The sequence below is a fragment of the Chiloscyllium punctatum genome, chromosome 46 (genome assembly GCF_047496795.1).
Source record: "Chiloscyllium punctatum isolate Juve2018m chromosome 46, sChiPun1.3, whole genome shotgun sequence".
Classification (NCBI taxonomy): Eukaryota; Metazoa; Chordata; class Chondrichthyes; order Orectolobiformes; family Hemiscylliidae; genus Chiloscyllium; species Chiloscyllium punctatum.
The window spans coordinates 62,217,375-62,243,611 of NC_092784.1; the positions used below are offsets into that span (position 1 = coordinate 62,217,375).

General features: G+C 43.8%; 1 protein-coding gene across 2 annotated transcripts in view; it reads right to left on the reverse strand.

Annotated features, from left to right (window-relative positions):
- The window catches only part of LOC140468208 (intercellular adhesion molecule 5-like), a 45,278-nt gene that overhangs the window by 7,898 nt on the left and 11,143 nt on the right, over positions 1-26,237 (reverse strand). For both annotated transcript variants that reach the window (XM_072564448.1, XM_072564449.1), the window contains exons 2-5: positions 20,082-20,354; positions 11,377-11,691; positions 5,246-5,539; positions 4,197-4,484 (exon numbers count right to left, since the gene is read on the reverse strand). In XM_072564448.1, coding sequence (XP_072420549.1) covers positions 4,197-4,484; positions 5,246-5,539; positions 11,377-11,691; positions 20,082-20,354 — 1,170 coding nt within the window. The remainder of the gene's footprint in view (positions 1-4,196; positions 4,485-5,245; positions 5,540-11,376; positions 11,692-20,081; positions 20,355-26,237) is intronic.

Here is a 26,237-nt window from a genome sequence, read left to right on the forward strand (position 1 = left end):
CCCCTCCTGTTCTGAATTTGTACTCCTCCATCTTGGACATCTTTTAGAGGAAGCACTGAGGTTAGCCGGATGCAGAATGTACTCTGGGTGGGACACTTCAATTGCCTGGAGTGATTTGGCAGCATCACCACTGACTGAGCTGTTCACTAGACTGGGTCTGTGGAAGGTCAAGAGAAAACCAATGAGAGCGACAAGCAAACTTGACCTCATCCCCACCAATTTACCAGCTGCAGATCAGTCTATCCAAGACAGTAGGAGTGATCACCACACAGTCCTCGTGGAGACAAAATGCTGTTTTCACATTGAAGATACCCTTCATCGTGTTGCGGGCTCCATCACTGTGCGAAATGGAATACATGACTTGGAGGTGCTGGTGTGGGACTGGGTGGACAAGGTTAAAAATCACACAACACCAGGTTATAGTCCAACGGGTTTATTTGGAAGCACTAGCTATCGGAGCGTAGTTCCTTTATCAGGTGGTTGTGGAGAATAAGATCTTGATCACAGAATTTATAGCCAGTGTCACAGAGATGTGATACATTAAACAGTTTTAGATTAAATCTTTTGATCTTTTAGAATGAGATATGCTGGTTTCTGTTCTTTGATATGTAAAACCCAGAACTTCTTTTAAATTACATAATTTCAATAAAATTACAGTTGCCTTGGACGTCCCTCACCTCAGCACCAAGAACTTGTGCTGCTAAGCCAATGTGGTAATCAGAATGCAACAGTTTTCCCACATGAAGAGAGTTCTTGCACAGGCACCTTCCACACCGTCAGGATGATGTTCAGGTCTTGGAATGTCAGGACCCTTACGGACAGTGATCGACCAGAACACCACACCACCATCATTGCTCAGGAACACAGGAGCTATGTTCCTGACATCACCACCCTGAGTGAAACCTGGTAGGCAGGGGAAGGACAGCTCAGGGAGAAAGGTAGTGACTACACCTTCTCCTGGAAAGGCAAGGCTGAAGAAAAGTTCCCATCCTGGAGTCGGCTTCACCATCAAAAATGAACTGGTGCACGAACTGAAAGGCTCCTCCTTCAGAATAAATTAATGCCTCATGACACTTTGACTCCCCCTTGGTGGGAATTAGTATGTCAGGATAGGCAGTGCATATACACTAAATCTCAAAGCAGCAGATGAGAACAAGGAGAAATTCTACTCCAACCTTGACCAATCTCTCTCATGGGTCCCTGCAGTGGAGAAACTTATCATCCTTGGTGACCTCAGTGCCAGAGTCGGCAAAAGTGCAGAGCTCTGGGACAATGTGATCAGGAAAGGGGGAGCAGAGATGCAAAACTCCAAAGGCACCCTTTTCCTGATCAAATCCTGTGAACACAACCTCCTCATCATCAACACACTGTTCCACCAAAGGGACAAATACAGGACAATGTGGCAACACCCCCACTGGAAACACTGATGCCTCCTTGACTATGTCATTGTCAGATGAGGGATCAAAAAGATGTTAGGATCACACTTGCCATGACCACAGCCAGCGACTGCTGGGTGGACCACCACCTGATCCGAGCCAGGATCAACATACTTCCAGACCTGCAGCAGAGGAGACAACAGAAGCAATGCCAAAAACAGTTCAACATTGAGGCACTTAAAGACTGGGAGAAAATAGCCTCATACAATCAACTCGACTCCACAAACCTAGTGACTCTCAGCGATACCGTGTCACGGGATCCCAACATTCTCTAATCCATCCTTAAGACTACCATTATCACTGCCTGTAAAATGCCAGTCAGTCAATCCACCAGGAAACACCAAGACTGGTTTGATGAGAATGATCTGGAGATTAAGGAACTACCAAGCTGGAAGCGCATGGCATTTCTGAGTGTAAAACAAAAACTGTATCCTCAAAAATGGAAAGGCAGGTTTACAGGCGACTGAAGGCTGAGCAACAAAACCAAACCCACAACATAAACTGCTGCCTCACAGCGCCTGAGACCCGGGTTCAATTCCCGCCTCAGGCGACTGACTGTGTGGAGTTTGCACGTTCTCCCCGTGTCTGCGTGGGTTTCCTCCGGGTGCTCCGGTTTCCTCCCACAGTCCAAAGATGTGCAGGCCAGGTGAATTGGCCATGCTAAATTGCCCATAGTGTTAGGTAAGGGGTAAATGTAGATGTAGGGGTATGGGTGGGTTACGCTTCGGCGGGGCGGTGTGGACTTGTTGGGCCGAAGGGCCTGTTTCCACACTGTAAGTAATCTAATCTAATCATAAAAAACGGGTGGAGAAACACTGGAGATCCAACAAATGGCCGACAGCTATGGTGTGATGGGTTTCTTCTGTGTTGTCAAGACGACATACAGACCAAACAGCCAAGGCCACACTCCACTGCTGGCCAAGGACAGAGTGACTCTTATCAAAGATAAAGAAACCATCAGAGACCTCAAGCAGGGCTCTGGCATTGATCTGAGCATTCTTAAATGCATTCTACAGCATTCTACACACCATGGGCTCAGCAATACTCCAGCTCTGCATGAAATAGAGAAGACAGTCCGCAATCTTAAGAACACTCAGACAGTTAGAGAAGACAGTACACCCACTAAGATATTGAAGTGCGGAGGCAAAGATCTACTGTTGAATTTCCACACCTTTGTCTACCTTATCTGGAATGAGGAGAGCATCCCAGGACAGCTCTGAGATGCCGTAGTTCTGACCACTTTCAAAAAGGGAACAAGTCCAAATGTGGTAACTACAGGGGAATCTCCCTGCTATTGATGCCAAGGTCCTCCACAAGTATTTCCTCCCTGTGGCTGAGGAACTCCTCCCGGAGTCACAGTGTGGTTTTCAGCCACGGAGGGCCACAATGGACGTGATTTTCACCGTGCGACAGCTGCAGGCGAAATGCAGAGACAAAAACCTCCCCTGGACTTGGCTGCCTTCAAACCTACAAAGGCCTTTGACACTGTCAACTGGGAAGCATATGCAGGGTCCTTTTCTGCTTTGGTTGTACCATGAAGTTTGTCACCATCCTTTACCTGCTCCAGGACAAAGTGGAAGTCAATGGTCAAAGACCATCAAAAGTGGGGGAGGAGCATCCAGAACGGTATCGAGCATCTCCAGTCTTGTATTGGGCAGCACGGTGGCGCAGTGGTTAGCACTGCTGCCTCAAAGCGCCAGAGACCTGGGTTCAATTCCCACCTCAGGCGACTCTCTGTGTGGAGTTTGCACATTGTCTGCGCGGGTTTTCTCCGGGTCCTGCGGTTTCCTTCCACAATCCAAAAATGTGCAGGTTAGGTGAATTGGCTGTGCTAAATTGCCCATAGTGTTAGGTGAAGGGTTGAATGAATCTGGATGGGTAGCGCTTCGGCAGGTCGGTGTGGACTTGTTAGGCCGAAGGGCCTGTTTCCACACTGTAAGTAATCTAAAAAAAATGGAAGCCAGGCTACAACATCAAAAGCAGTGCGCTGCCACACCAATTCCCCACCCACCCCTTCCCCAGGTCACCACCTCCCTGGGAGGTGAAAAGAGTCATCTTCATCTACTAGCAACCACCAACAATGATGGGTCGCATGTTGTGAGATGTAGTCAAGGGCACTCACCTCCATGGTTACACTTTAGGAAGGGAGTGTTAGCCTTGTGAATAATGTAAAAGAGAGTCATTAAAATGGGACAAGGGATGAGCAGCTTCCCCTATGCGGAAAGAATGGAAAAGTTCGGATTGTGCCAATCAGAGAGTGAAGGTCAAGAGAATGTTCTGATAGTCATGTTCAAGATAATGAACCAATTGTAGACAAATAAAGAGGAGTTTTTAGTGGCAAAAGGATTGATAATCATGAGACACAGATTTAAGGTGATTAGAAAAGGAACAAATGAGATGTGATTGTTTTTTTAAAGAAAGCAGTTGATTGTTTTCTAGCATGAGTAGTGGAAGCAGATGCACGAGCGTCTTTCACTGGAAAGTTGGAAAAATATTTGAAGGGGAAATACACAATCCCATGATTGCACTCTGTGGCACAATGCACCGGGGTAATAATGGACAGTGTCCTCACATGTCCTGACCCCAGGATCTGTATCCCTTTGGTCTCAGTGAGAAAGGAGCTGCTGCAAGGCAGTCCCTGTGTGAGGAGACCAATTCAAATTGGTTCGGACTAAGACGAAAGTTGGGATGAGGATTTCATTGTCTCCATTTTGAAAAAAAATCCCACTGATGTTTTGTGAGGAAAATAATGCTACTTACACAGGACACGGAGGGTTCCAACCTGTTGTTTAATAACAGGGCTCGTCATTGACTGATCTTGAAGTTTCAGTTCAGCTTCACAGATATACTGCTGTCCATCCAGCTTAGCTTGAGCTTCTACTGTATGAGAGATAGTGAGCCCAGTACTGCTTGATCCATTCACTAATATGTCATTTCCTTTCTTCAGTCTGAGTTCAAGATCCCCTGAGACATTTAACACATGGCACGTAATATTAACCAGATTTCCTTCCTGGCTGGTTGGTACTTGGATTTCAGGGGAAGAGAAAGCTAAAAATAATAGAAAGATACTGTTAGAAACATTGTTGTATCTTGTAGTCCCTCAGTGTGGGGTTAATAACGATGAAACAAAGGCAGGCTGTATTTTGTGCTTCTTGCTCTACCCCTGCTTCATTGCTGTATCAGGGAGATGTACAAAGCCCAACACCATCTTTCCATATTCCTTCAGTGTCTGCAGTATCTTAGTCAACATTCATTCCTGACCCAAACTCATCAAAATTTCATTCTGCTCATTTCTGTTTGTAGAATCCTAAAACCTGTATTTATCTAAATGCAGATTTATTTATTACTGCCTGTTTCTTCCCACACAGTATATTCCTGATTGGTGTATGTTTTTGCACCCCTGCAGCTTTTAGGGTACATTGGTTGTTTAAACATTTAAACATTCCCTTGTGATCCTGGAATACTAAGTGTGAGTAACACTCACCTATGAACAGCGCATACAATGTCAATCACATTGTCTCAGGATCTCGGAATACCTCGAGTCATGAAGACTTTCTCAGAATGCTTTTCATTGACAGAGGGTCATATAGAATATATGGCACAGAAACAGACCATTCCAACTAATTAGCCAATGTTTATGCTTTACTCAACCAAGTGTCTGAGTATACAAACATTTCCACAAGCTTCCCAATTTGTCACTCAATGAAAAGGATTTTATTGCTGAAAGTGGTGGAAATGCTGACATGTTGTATTGTTGACAGTGATGAACATTGTCTGATTTTAAACTCCCCCATAACCAGAATTCTTACCATACACCTCAATGAAAGCACTAGTATTCTTTGAGGGAATTGATGGATATTTCTCAAAATCGGCCATACAGACGATTTCCATCAGACCAGATTCCTGTGGTGTCAATGCTGCTGTTATTCGGACAGTGTTGGAATTTGGCCTTGTGGTTTCTGAGTTCAGTTCCACACCATCCTGAAACCATCTTACTCTCATCTTCTCAGCAGGATAGACATTTGAGACCTCACATGTTAATGTGACCTCTTGCTTCACTTCTTTGGGTCTTTTGTCCAGGATTCTCGGCTGATCCATGAAAGCTGTAATTCAGACAAGAAATTCACTTCATTTTAATTTGCTACATTTTAATTCTGGTGTTTCAGTTTTAATAGACAGAGTGGGAAACTGAACAGTGTAGGTATTGGATAATACACCACTCCAGGAATTTATCACATTCACTCATAGTCATAAAACTGGAGTTATCTGCAGGAGGCCATAGTGCACTTTGAGAGGGAACTGGTAATGCCAATCACGGTGTGCGATTGGTAAATTTGTCTGATATTTTTGACAATTCATTCACGGGAAAAGGGCATTACAAGCTGGACAGCATTTATTACCCATCCCTAATTGCCCAGAGGGCAGTTCAGAATCAACCACGTTGCTGTAGGTCTGGGCCAGACACGGTAAGGATGGCAGTTTCCTTCCCTGAACGACATTAGTGAACCAGGTGAGTGTTTACACCAATCAGCAATGGATTCATGGTCATCGTTAGGCTGGTAATTCCAGATTTCTTTTTGTTGGATTCAGATTCTATAGCAGGATTCAAATCTAGGTCATGGGAACATTATCTAGATCTCTGGATTAACGTCCAGGAATAATATGTTTAGGCCAGCACCTCAATTCAAAACCACAAAACAGCTCACCTATTTTCTATTTAAATTAATTCTCGCTACTTTTCAAATATTAAGGCCTTTGACCATCGTGTATGTTAGTTTCGTGTATGTCAGTCACTCTGAGCAGTACAGGCTGATGCACTCCTGATTTACCTTTACTCTGATCTTTACTTGCATCTGTCTAGAACATCCTTCTTGAGGGGGAGGGTGAGGAGCTAGAGGTCATGGTACACATCCATACCAATGACATAGCTCGGAAAAGGGATGAGGACCTGAAAAGTGAACATAGGGAGTTAGATTGGAAGGTAAAAGGCAGGATGAGCAGAGTAGTAATCTCAGGATTGCTACCAGTGCCACGGGCTAGTGAGGCTAGGAACGAAGAGTGAGTGCAGATGAACATGTGCCTGCAGGGCTGCTGTAGGAGGGAGGGCTTCAGATATTTGGGTCATTGAGATACCTTCTAGGGAAGGTGGGATCTGTACAAGGAGGACGGGTTGCACCTGAACTGAAGGGGCATCAGTATCCTGGGCAGGAAGTTGGTTAGAGCTCTGGGGAGGGCTTAACTAGATTGGCAGAAGGATGACAACTGGAGTTACGGACCAGAGGATGAGGTAGCTGGTGAACAGGCAAATACAGTGTGCAGAGAGTCTGTGAGGAAGGATAAACAGTTGATTGGGCAAAGTTGCAGTCAGTGTGATGGGTTGACATGTGTCTAATTTAATACAAAAAGTATCAGGAATTATGATGATGAACTTAGGCCATGGATTCGTACTTGGAGCTACAATGTTGTGGCCATTATGGAGACTTGGATATCACAGGGACAGGAATGGTTGCTGGATGTTCTAGGGTTTAGATATTTCAAAAGGAATAGAGAGGCAGGTTAAAGGGGTGGGCAAGTGGCATTGCTAATCAGGGATAGTATCACAGCTGCAGAAAGAGAGGGTGTTGAGGAGAGTTTGTCTGCAGAGTCAGTATGAGTGGAAGTCAGAAACAGGAAAGGAGCAGTCACTGACTGAATTGGGAGTTTCTACAAACCCCCCAATAGCAACAGGGACAGGAGGAGTGGATTTGGAGGCAGATTTTGGAAAGGTGCAGAAGTAACAGGGTTGTTGTCATGGGTGACTTCAACTTCCCTAATATTGATTGGAATCTCCTTGGTTCAAATTGTTTAGATGGAGCAGACTTTATCAGGTGTGTCCTGACTCAAAATGTAGATAGGCCAATTACAGGGGAGGCCATATTGGATTTGGTGCTTGGCAATAAAACAGGTCAGGTGTCAGATCACTCAGTGGGAGAGTATTTCTTTGATAGTCATCACAACTCCCTGACCTTTACTGTACTCAGGGAGAGGGGTAGGAGCAGGTGGTTGAGAAAGTATTTAATTGGGGAAGGGGAATTACATTGCTATTATGCAGGAACTGGGAGGCCTAAATTGGGAACAGATTCTCAAGGGAAATGTGTGACAGAAATGTGGAAGTTGTTTAGGGAGCATTTGCTGATAGAACTGGATTGGCTTGTCCCACTGAGGCAAGGAAGGGATGGTAGGATGAAGGAACCTTGGATGACAAGAGATGTGGAACATCAAATCAAGAGGCAGAAGGAAGCTGACAAGGTTGAGGAAGCAAGGATCAGACAGGGCTCTGGAGGTTTTCAAGGTAGCCAGGAAGGAACTGGTGAATGGACTTAGGAGAACTAGAAGGGGGCATGAAAAAGCTTTAGCAGATAGGATTAAGAATAACACCAAGGCAGTCTACATTTATGTGAGGAACAAGAGGATGGCCAGAGTGAGAGTGGGGCTGATCAGGGATAGTGGAGGGAACTTGTGTTTGGAGTCAGAGGAGGTAGGGGAGGTCCTTTATGAATACTTTGCTTCAGTATTCACTCCTGAGAGAGACCCTGTTGTTTGTGAGGATAGTGTGAAACAGGCTGATATGCTCGAACAGGCTGATGTTAAGGAGGATGTGCTGAAAACTTTGAAAAACATAAAGATAGATAAAACCACTGGGCCAAACAGGATCTCCCTAAGATTACTACAGGAAGTGAGGGAAGAGATTGCTGCGCCTTTGGCGATGATCTTTGCATCCTCACTGTCCACAGGAGCAGTGGTAAATGTTATTCCCTTGTTCAAGAAAGGAAATAGGTATAATCCTGGGAATTACAGACCAGACAGTCTAATGTCGGTCGTGGTCAAATTATTAGAGAGGTGTCTGAAAGGATTTATGATTATTTAGAAAAGCATAGTTTGATGAGAGATAGTCAGCGTGGCTTTGTGAGGGGCAAGCCATGCCTCACAAACCTTATTGAATTCTTTGAGGATATGACAAAACACATTGATGAAGGTGGAGCAGTGGGTGTGGTGTCTATGGATTTTAACAGGGCATTTGATAAGGTTTCCGCATGGAAGGCTCATTCAGAAAGGAAGGAGGCATGGGACACAGGGAAACCTGTGTGTCTGGATACAGAATTGGCTGGCCCATAGAAGACAGAGGGTGATAGTTGTTGGAAAGTATTTAGCCTGGAGCTCAGTGACCAATGGTGTGCTGCAGGGATTGGTTCTGGGACCTCTGCTCTTTGTGATTTTTATAAATAATTTGGATGAAGAAGTGAAAGGGGGGGTCAGGAAGTTTGCTGATGACTCGAAGGTTGGAGCAGTGGTGCATAGTTTGGAGGGCTGTTGTAGGTTGCAATTGGACATTGACAGGATGCAGAGCTGGGCTGAGAAGTAGCATTTGGAGTTCAGCCTGGAAAAGTGTGAAGTGATTCGTTTTGGAAGGTCGAATTTGAAAGCAGATTACAGGGTTAAAGGCAGGATTCTAGCCGGTATGGAAGAACAGAGGGATCTTGGGGTCCATGTCCATAGATCCCTCAAAACTGCCACCCAAGTTGATATGGTTGTTAAGAAGGCGTATGGTGTATTGGCTTTCATTAATAGGTGATTGAGTTTAAGAGCCGTGAGGTATTGCTGCAGCTCTATAAAGCCCTGATTGACCACACTTGGAATATTGTGTTCAGTTCTGGTCAGCTCATTATAGGAAGGATGTGGAAGCTTTAGAGAGAGTGCAGAGGAGATTTACCAGGATGCTGCCTGGACTGGAGGGCTGTCTTATGAAGAAAGGTAGAGGGAGCTAGGGCTTTTCTCATTGGAACGAAGAAGGATGAGAGGTAACTTGATAGAGGTGTACAAGATGATGAGAGGCATCGACAGAGTGAATAGCAAAAGACTTTTTCCCAGGGTGGAAATGGGTTTCATGTGGGGTATTATTTTGAGGTGATTGGAGGAAGATTTAGGGGAGATGTCAGAGGTTGGTTCTTTACACAGAGAGTGGTGGATGCGCGGAATGCACTGTCGGCATTGGTAGTAGAGTCAGATACATTGGGGACATTGGAAAAGCCCATGGATGATTGTAAAATGAAAGATTATGTGGGTTAGTTTAATCTTAAAGTGGGATAAAAGGTTAGCACAACATCAAGGACCAAAGGGTCTATTCTGTGCTGTACCGTTCTATGTTCTATTCCCACTGCATTATAAGTGGGCCTCCTGCATCTGCTTTTATTTTCATCAACCTGTTCAGAGATATTATGACTCACTTCTTGTGGAGGTGGGACTTGAACCAGGTCTCCTGGTTCTGTTTTTATCTCCTTTTTCCTTCTTCTGTATCCAGAAATGCTCTTATGCACAACCAGAAGGATATCGCACCACCAAATCACTGTGACATTTATGTTTTGTTTTTAACTATTAACCACCACCAATAAAAACATCCCTGTAGCCAATTAGAGATTCACAAGCAAAGTCCATTATGGCCAATATGAACCATCAAAAATGAGCAGGAGGGGATTTAGGGAGAGCAGGAAGAGACAAAGTCAAAATGGAATTGGAGGGGAAAATAAAGAACTGTATCTCCCCGATGGGTCTTGTTTTATTTATTTATTTATTCTTTTTTTTAACACCCAGATGTGTTATCATGCACGTCTGAGTGATGTTACCACCACCCAAATCACTATGACTTTTTTGTGTTTTACTAACAACCACCAACATTCACTTGTGTAGCCAATTAATTGTTTACAATTAAAATCCCATTATGTACAATGGTAATACTTTCTTTTTTAAACTTATTTTCTAATCAACCTGTTCATCGATGTTATTGCACACCTTCTGGAACAGGTGGATGTGAAACAAGATCTCCTGGCTCAGAAATAGAGACAATACCACTGTATCACAAGAGCCTTCTGGCAATACTTTGTTTTACTCCAAAGTGCTATTACCCACAACTGAACGGCCTTCTCACCAGCAAAATAACCATGCCTTTTTAAAATATTACCAGCCATCACCAGAATAAACATCCAATTCAATATTTACACGCAAAGCCTGATAGGGTAAATGCAAACCATCAAAAGAGAGATGTGGGTAGGGAGAGAGGGAAGGGACTAACCTATTTTTCTAGTCAACCAGTTCAGAGATGTTATTACACACCTCTCGATCAGGTGGGTCTAGAACCTAGGCTGCCAGGTCCAGGGGTAAGGACACTACCACTACACGATAAGGTGTTGAGTTCCAGTTGGGCAGGCCATTGCCTGTTACCAAGAGAACTTATACTCAACAAGCTCCATGAGGAGATTAATTAGTGATTCCCGTGTACTTTGTTGGGGTTACCACAATGAGGAAGAACAGTTTTTAATAATGGGTTTTTCATGTGTGTTGGCTGATTGCCCACTTCTCTGCACTAAAAGTCTGCTAACCCTTCTGCTGTACTACTTTCTCAGTTTTGCAAAGCAGTCGCTCACCCATTGCTGCAGATTGCCTTTGAGGATCGTGCTCAGCAGTCAGTTCCCATCATCACCAGGTGCTGAGTGACATTAACTGGGGGCAGAAGCTGCTACTGGTTCAGTTATGGAATCTGGAATTGATGTGCTTTATGTCAGTGTGTGGCATGAGATTAGGACCTGGAAATGACCCAGGTATTGGAAATGACAAAGCACGTCAATTCTGGATTCCCTGATTGAGACAGTAGCAGCTTCTGCCCCTACTTAATGTTCCCAGTTTGAAACTCAAGCCTCAGGAATCAGAATGGGCCTTGAATGTCTTTTGGAATTATATTATTAAGACTCAGCTTGGTAAAAAAGAAAGTGATTGCAAAATGATTCTAGGCCTTCATTTTCAAACTATGGTTTGCACATGCTCTGGCTGACTTAATGAAACTTTTACATTTACTGGATATTTGCACCATAATACAAGATAAGTTTTTTTTGGTGCAATTAGAACTTACCATAAGTTTGCAGAGTGACAGAAGAGTTTGTGATTGACTTTGTGGTGTTCGAGCCCAAGTCCACTTCAGCCAAGCAGGTGTACTCCTGTCCATCATCTGATCGACTCGCAACGAAATTGAAGACATTTCTAAACCTTTTATCTTCATCCGGAAGACCTGGTTCACTTGTGAAATTTCTTTGAACAATCTCACTCCCTCTCAGCCATGTGAGAATGAGTTTGTTGTTTGGATAGACTCTTGGGCCAATGCACTCCAGACGATATGTTCTGTTAATCTCCAGCACTTCAGGGAGTACTGCAATGCTTATCTCTCGATCTGTTAAAGGAGAATTACAGTTAACAGGTTTCACTGAAATAGTGTACCTGAGGACCACATTCTATCTCCCCACACATTTACTGAGATACATAAGAGATGTAAGTGTGTACGTATTCAACAAAGGTTACTAAAATACTTGAACAGAGGCCGGTATCCTGTCACCAAGTCACCCTTTATTTACACATGGAGACTGATCCATCTCTGTCAGGGCCAGCTCTCATAGTGAACAGAACCTCTGACACTCCTGTTTATACCTATCAGCCACAGCTCCCTGACTGGACCAGATAAAGAGCCCTAATCAGGGAACTCATTCTATGACACCCAGAAACAAAAATCAAGATTGCTGGAAAAACTCAGCAGGTCGGGCAGCATCTGTGGAGACAAATCAGACATAATGTTTGGGATTAAGTGACCCTTTCCCTGTTCTGAGCAAGGGTCATTCAACATGAAACATTAACTCTGATTTCTCTCCACAGATGATGCCAGACCTGCTGAGCTTTTCCAGCCATTTTGATTTTTTTTCCCTGACTTACAGCATCTGCAGTTGTTTCAGTTTCTATGTCCACCTGGCTGACCTCATTATAATTATTACATCCCTCCCCCTTTATTCTCCTCTTTAGGTGGCAAAAGCATTGAGGCAGTGACATCCACCTCAGATTCTGTGGTATCTTAAATGCTTAACGGGGACGGAGACCCCATGGATTTTTGAACAGTCAGAAAGGCAGTGAAGAGCAGGGCACATTTTGTTCCTGCAATGTTTGCAGCTTTCATATGATCAATGTACTTGTTCAGGACTGTTGCATCTACCCAAACCTTATACATCATCGGACCTGACCTTACGTTGACTGTGCCTCCAACGTATGCAAGGCCATTCCCACGGTTCCTACACCAAACTTTGAGCCCTAAAGTAAACTGTCTCTCTCATTTAGTGGAGCATTGTATCCAGCATTGATGTTTCTGATGCCATTTCACTCTCCCCTCAAGGCTAGGAAGATCAGGTTTAACCTGTTGTGGAGTCTTCTACCATTAGGAACTCTGCTGGAGCTATCCCTGTAGTTGCATAAGGGAATGGGGGTCGATAGTCAAATAGGAACTGGGACAGTTTGGTGTCGAGTGAAGCTGTAGGCTGTTTTTTTTAGCCTGCCTACAAAATTTGAAATGGTTTTTCTGCCAGACCATTGGCTGATGGAATGGCTCGGAGCTGTCCTATGTGACGCATATCATTTGGCTTTAGGAAATACTCAAGTTCCCTGCTTGAAATGATAGTCTGTTATCTGTGACCAACATCTCGAACAGTCCACGTATTGTAAAATATTTGCAGTACTTCTGTCATCATCCATGTGTAAGACAAATTAACTCTACGCATATCCAGCCATTTTGAGTGGATATCCAAAAAGACGAAGGACATTGAGCCCATGAAAGGAGCTGCATAGTCAAAGTGTAACTGAGTCCAGTGTTTACCCAACCGTTTCCACAAATGTGGGGAGTGCTTTCGGTCATTTTTGTCCTTGTGGGAATTGCCCCACCAATGCAGCTTTGTCTGTATCCAATCCTCCAATCCAATAACTTCTCGTCAATGTCTTCATTTTGGAAACCCTTATACACCCCTGGTGGAGTTCAGTCAGTATCTTGGTGCTGACCCTTGCTACGGACAACAATTCTTGCTTCCCATAATAAAATGCTTTCCTCTACTGTGATCTGATCTCTCTAGGTCTTCCTTGTCCTCTTCAGTTAAAAATCACACAACACCAGTTTATAGTCCAACAGGTTTATTTGGAAGTACTAGCTTTCAGGTAACTAGTGGGGTAGGGTCATAATTTGTAGCTGGAAGGGGCAGCACTCTGAAAGTAAGTACATCCAAATAAATCTGTTGGACTATAAACTGGTGTTGTGCGATTTTGAACGTAGTCCTCCCCAGTCCAACACCGCCACCTCCACATCTTGTCCTCTTTAAATAGACCTAGAGGGGCTTGTGGTCTGTTATTATTACAAATTTATGTCTGTCAAGGTATTGGTGGAGCATCCTGACTCCAAATGTCACTGCTGAACCTTCATTCTCCATCAGGACATACAGGGCATCAGGTCATGTCAGTACCAGATCCCGTTTAGAATCTTAATATGACTTACAGGATGATAGCTGTTTTTTGACTTCCCTGAAAACTATGGCTTGGCTACATGACCATTTCCAAGGCTGACCCTTTTTAAAGGGTTGAATTCAAAGGTGCTCGGATGGAGGCCACATTATGTATGAACTTTCCAGAATAGTTCACCAGCCCGAGGAAAGACCTAAGCTCTGATACTGAGTTGGGAGCTGGGGCATCTTTGATCACCCTCACTTCAGATTCCAACAAGTGTTACCCGGTCTTGCCCACGAGGTTACTTGGGATGCCTGAAACCCACATTCTTCCCTTCCAAGGCATATGCCCGCCTGGGAGAAATGTCTAAGGACTATATCCAAGTTCTCAAAGTGCTTCTTATTACTCTTCCCTTTTATTAGCAAATCATTTTGATATATGGGGATTTGGGTAAACCCTTTAAAATGTTCTCCATCGTCCACTGAGAAATGGCACCGGCTGATGATACCCCAAATGGCAGTGTCATTCATTGGTACAAACCATTATGGATAATAACTGTAACATGCTTCTGACAGTCGTCGTCTGACCTCAGTTGCAAGTACGCATGGCTCATGTCCATGTTCATGAAGGACAGCCCCCCTGCTGGTTTTGCATATAAATCCTTAATGTGAGGGATTGGGTATTTATCCTGCTACTAAATGCAGTTCACCATTTGTTTAAAATGTTCACCCACAAACGCAAACCAATCTGTCAAGCTTCACAATTACTGGGCTTCAGCTATTACTGGGCTGCCCAGTCCACAAATTGGATTGGTTTGATGATTACTTTTTTTTGCAACCTCCTCATTTCTGCCTCTACTTCTGCAAGTAAGGCAAATGGCACTGGGCAAGCCTTGCAGAATCATGGAATTGCTTCCTGGTCCACATGCAAGGAGGCCTTGGCTCCTTTGATACTATCTAGACCTTCCTGATAAACTTCCGGGTATTTAATTAGGACTTATTTCACTGACACAGCCATTTCTAACTGAAAAATGTTGAGTCAGTCAAGTTGAGTCTTTCTTAACTAATTTTGCCCATCAAGCTTGGGCCTGACCCTTTCACTACAATCAGTGGTAACTGAACCAGCTACTTCTTATAAGAGACCGGAAACAAAATTGTAACTTTTATCTGTAAAGGTTCTCTGGGAAAGGCTCTCAGTCAAACTGAGGTCTTGTGCAAACCTGGAGTCGAGAGTGAATTTTGTTAAAGACTGGGTCTGCAAACACTAAAATAGCTGTGCTAGTATCGACCTCCAAAAGATCCAAGTGACCATTTAACCAGACACTTATTTTGATTGGTTTTGTTTTAGATTAGACTTACAGTGTGGAAACAGGCCCTTCGGCCCAACAAGTCCACACCGACCCGCCGAAGCGCAGCCCACCCATTCCCCTACATTTACTCCTTACCTAACACTACGGGCAATTCAGCATGACCAATTCACCTGACCCTGCACATCTTTTGGACTGTGGGAGGAAACCGGAGCACCCGGAGGAAACCAACACAGACACGGGGAGAACGTGCAAACTCCACACAGTCAGTCACCTGAGGCAGGAACTGAACCCGGGTCTCTGACGCTGTGAGGCAGCAGTGCTAACCACTGTGCCACCGTGGATGTTGCTAAGCAATTTAATGGTTCCAAATCAGATATAGGTGGACATCCCAAGGTGTGCATACTTCTGGATATCGGCCTGTGAGCTCTCTTACTTAATTCAGGCCCAGTGGGATTCTTTTGCTCTCTCAGGTATGCGTACCAATAACAACTACAATGGCTCAGCCTGGAGCCTCGAGAAATGTTTAACTGTTTGGCAAAGGCTTGAGTTTGTTTTAGGGTTTTGCTGTGGTGTCAGCTGTTAGGATATGACTTGAGTGATGCTATGTAACTGCCTTCACTCAGGTGTTCAATTGGACTGGCAAAGGTGCCATTTCCATCAGAATACCTTGCAACTCAGGTACTCCGCTTGCTGCATTTTCCAATGGTAAAGCAATTGGTTTTGCTTGTTTAAACTCAGGCTGAGCTTCAGTTACTAAGTGTTTTTGCATGCTCACATCATTAATTCCACAGACCAAATGGTCTCTCAGCATCTCATTAAGGATTAACCAAAGTCACAAGCCTCTGCCAGTCATCTTAACTAGTCAAAAATCCTGATACAGATTCCCTCGAATTGATGAGTAAAACTGATAGTGTCTCAGAGTGAGAGAAGGCCTCAGGTCATAATATTTCTTAACTAAATCCATTAACTCTTGAAATGATTTTGCATAGAGTCATAGAGATGTACAGCATGGAAACAGACCCTTCGGTCCAACCCGTCCATGCCGACCAGATATGCCAACCCAATCTAGTCCCACCTGCCAGTACCCAGCCCATATCCCTCCAAACCATTCCTATTCATATACCCATCCAAATGCCTCTTAGATGTTGCAATTGTACCAGCCTCCACCACTTCCTCTGGCAGCTCATTCCATACACGTACCACCCTCTGCGTGAAAACATTGCTCCTTAAGTCTCTTTTATATCTTTCCCCTCTCACCCTAAACCTATGCCCTCTAGTTCTGGACTCCCTGACCCCAGGGAAAAGACTTTGTCTATTTATCCTATCTATGCCCCTCATAATTTTGTAAACCTTTATAAGGTCACCCCTCAGCCTCCGACGCTGCAGGGAAAACAGCCCCAGCCTGTTCAGCCTCTCCCTGTAGTTCAGATCCTCCAACCCTGGCAACATCCTTGTAAATCTTTTCTGAACCCTTTCAAGTTTCACAACAACTTTTCAATAGGAAGGAGACCAGAATTGCATGCAATATTCCAACAGTGGCCTAACCACTGACCTCCCAACTCTTGTACTCAATACTCTGACCAATAAAGGAAAGCATAACAAACGCCTTCTTCACTATCCTATCTACCTGCGACTCCACTTTCAAGGAGCTATGAACCTGCACTCCAAGGTTTCTTTGTTCAGCAACACTCCCTAAGACCTTACCATTAAGTGTATAAGTCCTGCTAAGATTTGCTTTCCCAAAATGCAGCACCTCGCGTTTATCTGAATTTAACTCCATCTGCCACTTCTCAGCCCACTGGCCCATCTGGTCCAGATCCTGTTGTAATCTGAGGTAACCCTCTTCGCTGTCCACTGTACCTCCAATTTTAGTGTCATCTGCAAACTTTCTAACTGTACTTCTTATGCTCGCATCCAAATCATTTATGTAAATGACAAGAAGTAGAGGACCCAGCACCAATCCTTGTGGTCACAGGCCTCCAGTCTGAAAAACAGCCCTCCACCACCACCCTCTGTCTTCTACCTTTGAGCCAGTTCTGTATCCAAATGGCTAGTCCTCCCTGTATTCCATGAGATCTAACCTTGCTAATCAATCTCCCATGGAGAACCTTGTCGAACGCCTTACTGAAGTCCATTAGATCACATCTACTGCTCTGCCCTCATCAATCTTCTTTGTTACCTTTTCAAAAAACTCAATCAAGTTTGTGAGACATGATTTTCCACGCACAAAGCCATGTTGACCATCCCTAATCAGTCCTTGCCTTTCCAAATACATGTACATCCTGTCCCTCAGGATTCCTTCCAGCAACTTGCCCACCACTGAGGTCAGGCTCACTGGTCTATAGTTCCCTGGCTTGTCTTTACCACCCTTCTTAAACAATGGCACCATGTTTGCCAACCTTCAGTCTTCCGGCACCTCACCTGTGACTATCGATGATACAAATATCTCAGCAAGAGGCCCAGCAATCACTTCTCTAGCTTCCCACAGAGTTCTCGGGTACCCCTGATCAGGTCCTGGGGATTTATCCACCTTTAACCATTTCAAGGCATCCAGCACTTCCTCCTCTGTAATCTGGACATTTTGCAAGATGTTACCATCCATTTCCCTACAGTCTATATCTTCCATATCCTTTTCCACAGTAAATACTGATGCAAAGTATTCATTTAGTATCTCCCCCATTTTCTGTGGCTCCACACAAAAGCCGCCTTGCTGATCTTTGAGGGGCCCTATTCTCTCCCTAGTTACCCTTTTGTCCTTAATATATTTGTAAAACCCCTTTGGATTCTCCTTAATTCTATTTGCCAAAGCTATCTCATGTCCCCTTTTTGCCCTCCTGATTTCCCTCTTTAGTACACTCCTACTTCCTTTATACTCTTCTAAGGATTCACTCGATCTATCCTGTCTATACTTGACATATGCTTCCTTCTTTTTCTTAACCAAACCCTCAATTTCTTTAGTCATCCAGCATTCCCTATACCTACCAGCCTTCCCTTTCATCCTGACAGGAATATACTTTCTCTGGATTCTTGTTATCTCATTTCTGAAGGCTTCCCATTTTCCAGCCATCCCTTTACCTGGGAACATCTGCCTCCAATCAGCTTTTGAAAGTTCTTGCCTAATACCGTCAAAATTGGCCTTACTCCAATTTAGAACTTCAACTTTTAGATCTGGTCACTGGCCCCAAAGTGCTCCCCCACTGACACCTCAGTCACCTGCCCTGCCTTATTTCCCAAGAGTAGGTCAAGTTTTGCACCTTCTCTAGTAGGTACGTCCACATACTGAATCAGAAAATTGTCTTGTACACACTTAAGAAATTCCTCTCTATCTAAACCTTTAACTGGGTGGCACGGTGGCACAGTGGTTAGCACTGCTGCCTCACAGCGCCAGAGACCTGGGTTCAATTCCCACCTCAGGCGACTGATTGTGTGGAGTTTGCACGTTCTCCCCGTGTCTGCGTGGGTTTCCTCCGGGTGCTCCGGTTTCCTCCCACAGTCCAAAGATGTGCAGGTCAGGTGAATTGGGCATGCTAAATTGCCCGTAGTGTTAGGTAAGGGGTAAATGTAGGGGTATGGGTGGGTTGCGCTTCGGTGGGGCGGTGTGGACTTGTTGGGCCGAAGGGCCTGTTTCCACACTGTAAGTAATCTAATCTAAACTATGGCATTCCCAGTTGATGTTTTGAAAGTTAAAATCTGATGCTTCAAGAAAAGTTATGTACCTAATAACCAAAAAAGCTGTAGATCCACGAGCTGTCAAGAGTATTACTCATTGCTTTTCATCTGCTCCAATGTCATTTGCCCAGAAAACAATAATGCATTCTTTCCACATACAGGGCCCAGTCTTTGATGGCAGGATCAAATGAGTCAAGCTTCCTAAATAATGACACAATACCAGAAATGCTTATGCCCATTCAGAGATAACTGTTGTGAGTGAACTTCTTCAGGATTTCTTCTCATTGCCACTGAAATTACTTCACAGAAGCCAGTATCCCATCGTGGAGTCACCCTTTATTTAAATGTGGATAGTCTTTGACACTGATCTGGATCTCTCAGAGCCAGCTCTCAGAATGAACGGAATACTCCTGATTAACAGCCCCAGCCAGTGAACTCATATTGTATAGTGTCCATTTGGCTGACCTTGTTACAATCACTACTGTTACATTGACTATAAATACTGGAGCTTCAATTTCCCCATGAATGGTTAACACCAAGTTACATGAGGAGGTATTGGGGCAGATGGTTGAAAGAGGGTATGTTCTAGACAGTGCCTTACAGGAGGAGAGAGAGAAAGGTTGAGGTTAAGGGAGTGATTCCAGAGCCTAACAACTTGGCAATTGAAGGCACTGTTTGCAATAGTGGTGATAAAATGCCTAAATTAGAACAGTGCAGAGATCACAGAGGTTTATTGGGCTGGAGGAGATTACAGAGATAGAGAGTGACACACTAATGAAGCATTTGTGTGTTTGTTTTAAAGCAGGCAGTAGTTGTTTTTTGAGATAATGAACTTCATTTTGAAGTTCCTACTCTGAGGAAAATAACTAATTGCAGAATGTCAGATGACACCAGGTTATAGTCCAACAGGTTTATTTAAAACCACAAGCTTTTGGAGCGTTGCTGCTTCATCAGATGAAGTGAAGGGGCAACACCCCAAAAACTTGTGATTTCAAATAAACCTGGTGTCATTCAACTTCTGACATTGTCCATCCCAGTCCAACACTGGCAACTCCATGTCATAATTGCAGAATGCAAAGGCTTAAAATGGACACAAGGCAGGCAGAAGGTGAAACCAGATGGAAACAAACTTATTCTAAGGGAATTGGTGTGGTTACTGGTTTCAGCAGATGACTAGGCTATATCACTTAGCTGAGTTTTAATGTGTGTTAAAACATCCCATTTGCCTTAATTTATTTCAGCATTCCAGTATTTAAACCACAGAAAATAGATATTTACTGAGCCAGTAGGGAATCTCTATCACTCACAATTATTTCGTTACAATAGTTTTCACTTACTATAAACAGGGACCACTTTCTTGGCTGAGTTGTGTTCATTCTTACAACTCACAACACAAGGGACAGAAAAATCCCATGCTGTGACATTTGGGAAGAAGTCTGATATCCATGTACGTTCACGTTTTCTCTGAGGACTTAGCCCTGATTTATATTCCAAGACAATTAATAGGTTTGAATCCACACATGATGTACTGCAGTTTGCCTTCAATGAGTCTCCAAATTCCAGAACTTGAGGGGTTACGTCGATCCAAATATCAATTCCTGCCACATTTACTGCCAAGTAAACAAATCACAGTCAATACATTGGTACTGAATCTATTTCATATTCAGAGTAACTTCCAGAGGTAAAAACAAGAAACAAAATAAAACATATTGACACATTTCGGAGAAATGAGGTAATCAGAGCTTACCTTCATTGAAGAGTAGTCAGACAGCAACTTCCAAAGTCCACACATGTGCAGTTCAATGCATGGACCATGCAGTACCATTTAGGAAGAGCCACCCTCCCCTGGAAGCTGCAAGAAGCCTGAGGGCAGGAAGTGGTCTTTAAATTAGCCATTTAAGTGGCTGCCCTCTCCTGCTACTGACAATATGTCATGGTAACAGGAGGACTTTGGCCTCCCATCCTGATACCTTGCCCACTATATTGCCAGCCTTGTTGCCTTTCAACCTGTTGTCATAGCACAGAGTGGAGTGGGCTGGGGGACTTATCCCAGTGTATTTTGTATGGATTCTTCAGCATGACTACTTCAAAGAATCTTTTCTTCGTCAATTCACATTTACTTGCCTTAATCAACTGTATCTGTGATCTCTGTAGTGAGCACAGTATTGTTTTTGATTTTAAAAACTACAACTCCCAGAGCAAATATTGAAAGAATGCCTCTGAACAGGTCGGCATGGATGGGTTGGACTGAAGGATCTGTTTCCATGCTGTACATCTCTATGACTCTATGAATGCACTTAATGAATTCAGTTCCCTCCATTCTTTTCACATTAAAACTATTTCAGTTAATATTGGGGTAGGTAAAAAAAACAAACTATTACTATTTTGTTGTTTTTGCACTTCTGCGAGTTTGCCAACATCTTTGTTCTTCTGTCTCCCTCTAGAAATCTGTTGTACATTCCCAAGAGTTTAGCTGCCCTTTTTATGTTACTTAGTGCAATCCATGTGGCTTCATATGATGATGTTTCCAACTTGTCATCCCTCCTTAAAAATATGATTGTTTCTTCAACCACAATTGCTAGCCAGTTTTCTGATTAATCCCTCTCTATGGTGTCGGAAAGTTCTGGAGCCAGAAATCCTTCCTGACCCTCTTTAAGCCATGTATGGTATCATACTGCCCTCAGCTGGTCTGTCCTATTTATTATACTCCTCACATTAAAATGATCTAAACTGTGGTCATTTTGCCATCCAGGCTTATTTGCTTTTCTGAATTCACCACAGGTTTCTAGCCCACAACCAAAATGTTTTTTTCCAGAAGAACCATAACAAAAAATTATCCGTTCCTGTTGAGCTCATCACCACTTAACATCCATCTAGAACCATACAGTTGTACAGCAGGGAAGGGGCCACTGGACCCATTGTGTCCATGTTGATCATCAGGCAGCTATTTATTCTTATCCATTATCTGGCAGTTAGCCCATAGCCTTGGAATCTAACATGATTCAAGTGTTTATATTTTAAAAATCTTCTTAATTATCTTGGGGACTCATAGAGTCATAGATTCATACAGCATGGAAAAAGACCCTCCAGTCCACTCATCCGCACCAACCAGACATCCCAATCTGATCTAATCCCATTTACCAGCATTTTGTCCATATCCCCTCTGAACCCTTCCTATTCATATATCCATCCAGAAGTTTTTAAATGTTGGAATTGTATCCACCTCCATTGTTTCCTCTGGCAGCTTGTTCCATGCACACACCACCATCTACTTGAAAAAGTGATCCCTCAGGTCCTTTTTAAATCTTTCCTCTTGCACCTTCAACCTATGCCCTCTAGTTTTGGATACCCCTACCCAGGGAAAAAGTCCTTGGCTATTCACCCTATCTATGCCACTTAGGATTTTATAAACCTCTACAAGATCACCTTCAGCCTCCAATGGTATTGTGTCTTTGCCTATAGCTCAAACCCTCCAATCCCGGCAACATCCTTGTAAATTTTTCTGCACCCTCTCAAGTTTAACAACATCCTTCCTATAGATGGACAACCAGAATTGTAAACAGTATTCTAAAAGTGGCCTCACCAATGTCCTGTACAGCCACAACATGGCATCCAACTCCTATACTCAGTGTTCTGACCAATGAAGACAAGCATACTAAACTCCTTCTTCACCACCCTGTCTACCAATGTATTACACTTCGAGTGACTATGCATCTCCACCTCTAGGTCTCTTTGGCAGTACTCCCTATCATTAATTATATAACTCATGCCCTTGTGACTATGCATCTTCACCTCCAGGTCTCTTTGTTTGGCAGTACTCCCTATCATTAATTGTATAACTCATGCCCTTGCTTAGTTTGCCAAAATGCAATACCTCACATTTATCCAACTTAAACTCTATCTGCCACTTCTCAGCCAATTGGCCTATCTGACCAAGGTCCCATTGTACTCTGAGATAATCTTATTCACTGTCCACTACGCAACCAATTCTGGTGTCATCTACAAACTCACCAACCATACTTGCTATATTCAGATCCAAAACTTCTATATAAATGACAAAACCCTGTGAATCCAGCACTTATCCCTGTGGCACACTGCTGGTCATAGGCCTCCAGTCTGAAAAACAACTCTCCACCACCATCTTCTGTCTCCTACCTTCAAGCCAATTGTGAAACCTTGTTGAACACTTTGCTGAAGTCCATTTAGACAATGTCTACTGCTCTGCTTTTATCAGTCTTAAGAATCACCCAACACCAGGCTATAGTCCAATAGGTTCTCGATTAGAGTGGTGTTGGAAAAGCAAAGCAGTTCAGGCAGCATCTGAGGAGCAGGAAAATCGACGTTTCGGGCAAAAGCCCTTAATCAGGCATCGAGGCAGATTGCCTGCAGGGTGGAGAGATAAATGAGAGGAAGGTGGGGAGAAAGTAGCATAGAGAACAATAGGTGAATAGGGGTGGGGATGGAGGTGATAGGTCAGGGAGGTAACCCACCCCTCAACCTCCTCGTCCAAGTCATTTATAAAAACTAGTAAAAGCAGAGGCTCAAGAACAGAGCCCTGCAGAACTCCACTCAACACTGGCCTCAAGGCAGAATACTTTCCATCTACAACCACTCTCTGCTGTCTGTCAGCCAGCCAATTCTGAATCCAGATCGCCAAATCTCCCTGTATCCCATACTTCCTGACTTTATGAATGAGCCTACCATGGGGAACCTTATCAAATGCCTTGCTGAAGTCCATATACACCACATCCACTGTTCGACCTTCGTCGACCTGTCTTGTCACCTCCTCAAAGAACTTAATAAGATTTGTGAGGCATGACCTGCCCCTCACAAAGCCATGCTGACTGCCTTTAATCACGCTATGCTTTGCCAAATAGTCTCAGATCCTATCCCTCAGAATTCTTTCCAAAACTTTGCTGACCAAAGACATAAGACTGACTGGTCTGTAATTGCCAGGGATTTCCCTATTACCCTTCTTGAAAAGAGAAACAACATTCGCCCCCTTCCAATCCTCCGGTACGACTCCCATGGAGAGTGAGGAGGCAAAGATCTTCGCCATCGGCTTAGCAACCTCCTTTCTTGCTTCCCGAACCAACCTAGGATAAATCTGGTCAGGCCCTGGGGACTTATCAATGTTAATGTTTTCCAAAATTTCCAGCACATCAACTTCATCAACCTTGATCTGGTCAAGCCTGTATCCTTGCGCCTCAAAGTTCTCATTCACAACAAGGTCCTTTTCCTTGGAGAAAACTGAAGCAAAATACTCATTTAGGACTTCCCCTATCTGCTCAGACTCCATGCACAAGTTCCCTAGGCTATCCCTGATCGGCCCTACCTTCTCCCTGATCATTCCCTTATTCCTCACATATTAGTAAAATGCCTTTGAGTTCTCCCTAATCCTATTTGCCAAGCCTATTTCGTGCCCCCTCCTGGTTCTCCTCAGTCCATTTATGAGCTCCTTTCTTGCAAGCCTGTAATCCTCTAGAGCTATGTTGGATCCTTTCTTCCTCCACCTTTCGTAAGCTGCCTTCTTCCTTTTAACGAGAAGTTCCTCTGTTTTCATCATCCAATGTTCCTTAATCTTACCCCTTCTTATCTATCTCAGAGGAATAAATGTGTGCATCACTCGCAACAACTGCTCCTTAAAGAGTCTCCACATGTCTGCTGTGTCCTTTCTGTGGAACAATTGCTCCCAGTCCGTACTTCCCAACTCCTGTCTGATAGCGTCATAATATTCTTTTCCCCAATGAAATATCTTCCCTCAGTAACTGCTCCTTTCCCTCTCTAAGGCTATGTTAAATTTTAGGTAGTTGTGATCACTGTCACCAAAGTGTTCTCCCACTGCAAGATCTGACACCTGTCCTGGCTCAGTACCGAGCACCAAATCCAAAATGGCCTCTCCCCTCATCGGTCTGTCTACATACTGAGTAAGGAAACCCTCCTGAATACACCTGATAAAAACGGCTCCATCCAAACTATCTGCACTGAAGAGGTTCCAATCAATATTAGGAAAGTTGAAATCACCCATAACTACAACCCTGCTACCTCTGCATTTTTCCAGAATCTGCCCGCCTATGTGTTCTTCAATCTCCCTACTGCTATTGGGGGTCTGTAGAAAACCCCCAATGAGGTGGCTGCTCCCTTGCTGTTCCTAACTTCCACCCATACGACTCAGTAGACAAACCTTCCTCAATAACCTTCATTTCTGTAGCTGTGATGCATTCTCTGATTAGCAATGCCACACCCCCTCCTTGTTTTCCACCCTCCCTGTTCTTTTTAAACATTCTAAACCCTTGAACATCAAGCAACCATTCCTGCCCCTGTGAAACCCACGTCTTTGCATTTGCAGAATTGTATTTGCAGATATATTCTATATTGTTCAAAATACACACAATCTGTAGGCAGTCAGTCCATGTGAATAAATTCCTACTTTGGAAATAGAACCAGTCTGATTCAAGGTTGGAATACAGACAAGATTCTAACCTCACACCTTTAATGCATTGTCTGAGCTGAGATGTCACCTTTTTTATAACACCTTAAGTTATCTCATGATAGTGACTTGAAAGAAGTTCTGGGATTTACATATTAATGAATTGAAACCTGCAACCCATTTTAAGTGATTAAAGACTTAACAGCCATCTAGGTTTGTTCAAAACATTGCATCGGTTTTATGACACTTTGATCTTTCACTATAAGTTCTGTGTCCTATGATCCTGCCCCACTAGCTGCCTGACAAAGAAGCAGTGCTCCGAAAGCTTGTACTTTAAAATAAACCTGTTGGACTATAACCTGGTCTTGTGTGACTTTTAACTTTGTCCACCCCAATCCAACACTGGCACCTTCATATCATGGCTTTCATCAATTTTCTTTGTCACTTTTTCAAAAAACTCAAATCAAGTTAGTTCAAATAGTTTGGATGGAGCAGTTTTCGTCAGGTGTGTTCAGAAAGGTTTCCTGACTCAACATGTAGGTAGGCCACAGACGCTGGAAACCAGATTCTGGATTAGTGGTGCTGGAAGAGCACAGGAGTTCAGGCAGCATCCAACGAGCATCCAAGGAATTCCTGATGAAGGGCTTTTGCCCGAAACATCAATTTCGCTGCTCCTTGGATGCTGCCTGAACTGCTGTGCTCTTCCAGCACCACTAATCTAGAATCTGGTTTCCAGCATCTGCAGTCATTGTTTTTACCATGTCGGTAGGCTAGCTAGAGGGGAGGCCATATTGTATTTGGTAGTTGGCTACGAACCAGGTCAGGTGTCAGATCTCTTGGTGGGAGAGCATTTCGATGATAGTGAGAAACTTTTACTGTCGTCATGGAGAGGGATAGGATTAGGTGGTTTGGGAAAGTATTTAACTAGGAGAGGGGGAATTACAGTACTATTACCCTGGAACTGCTGTGTCTAAATTGGGAACAGGAAAATGCATAACAGAAATGTGGAGGTTGTTTAGGGAGCACTTGCTGATAATGCTGGACACGTTTGTCCCACTGAGCA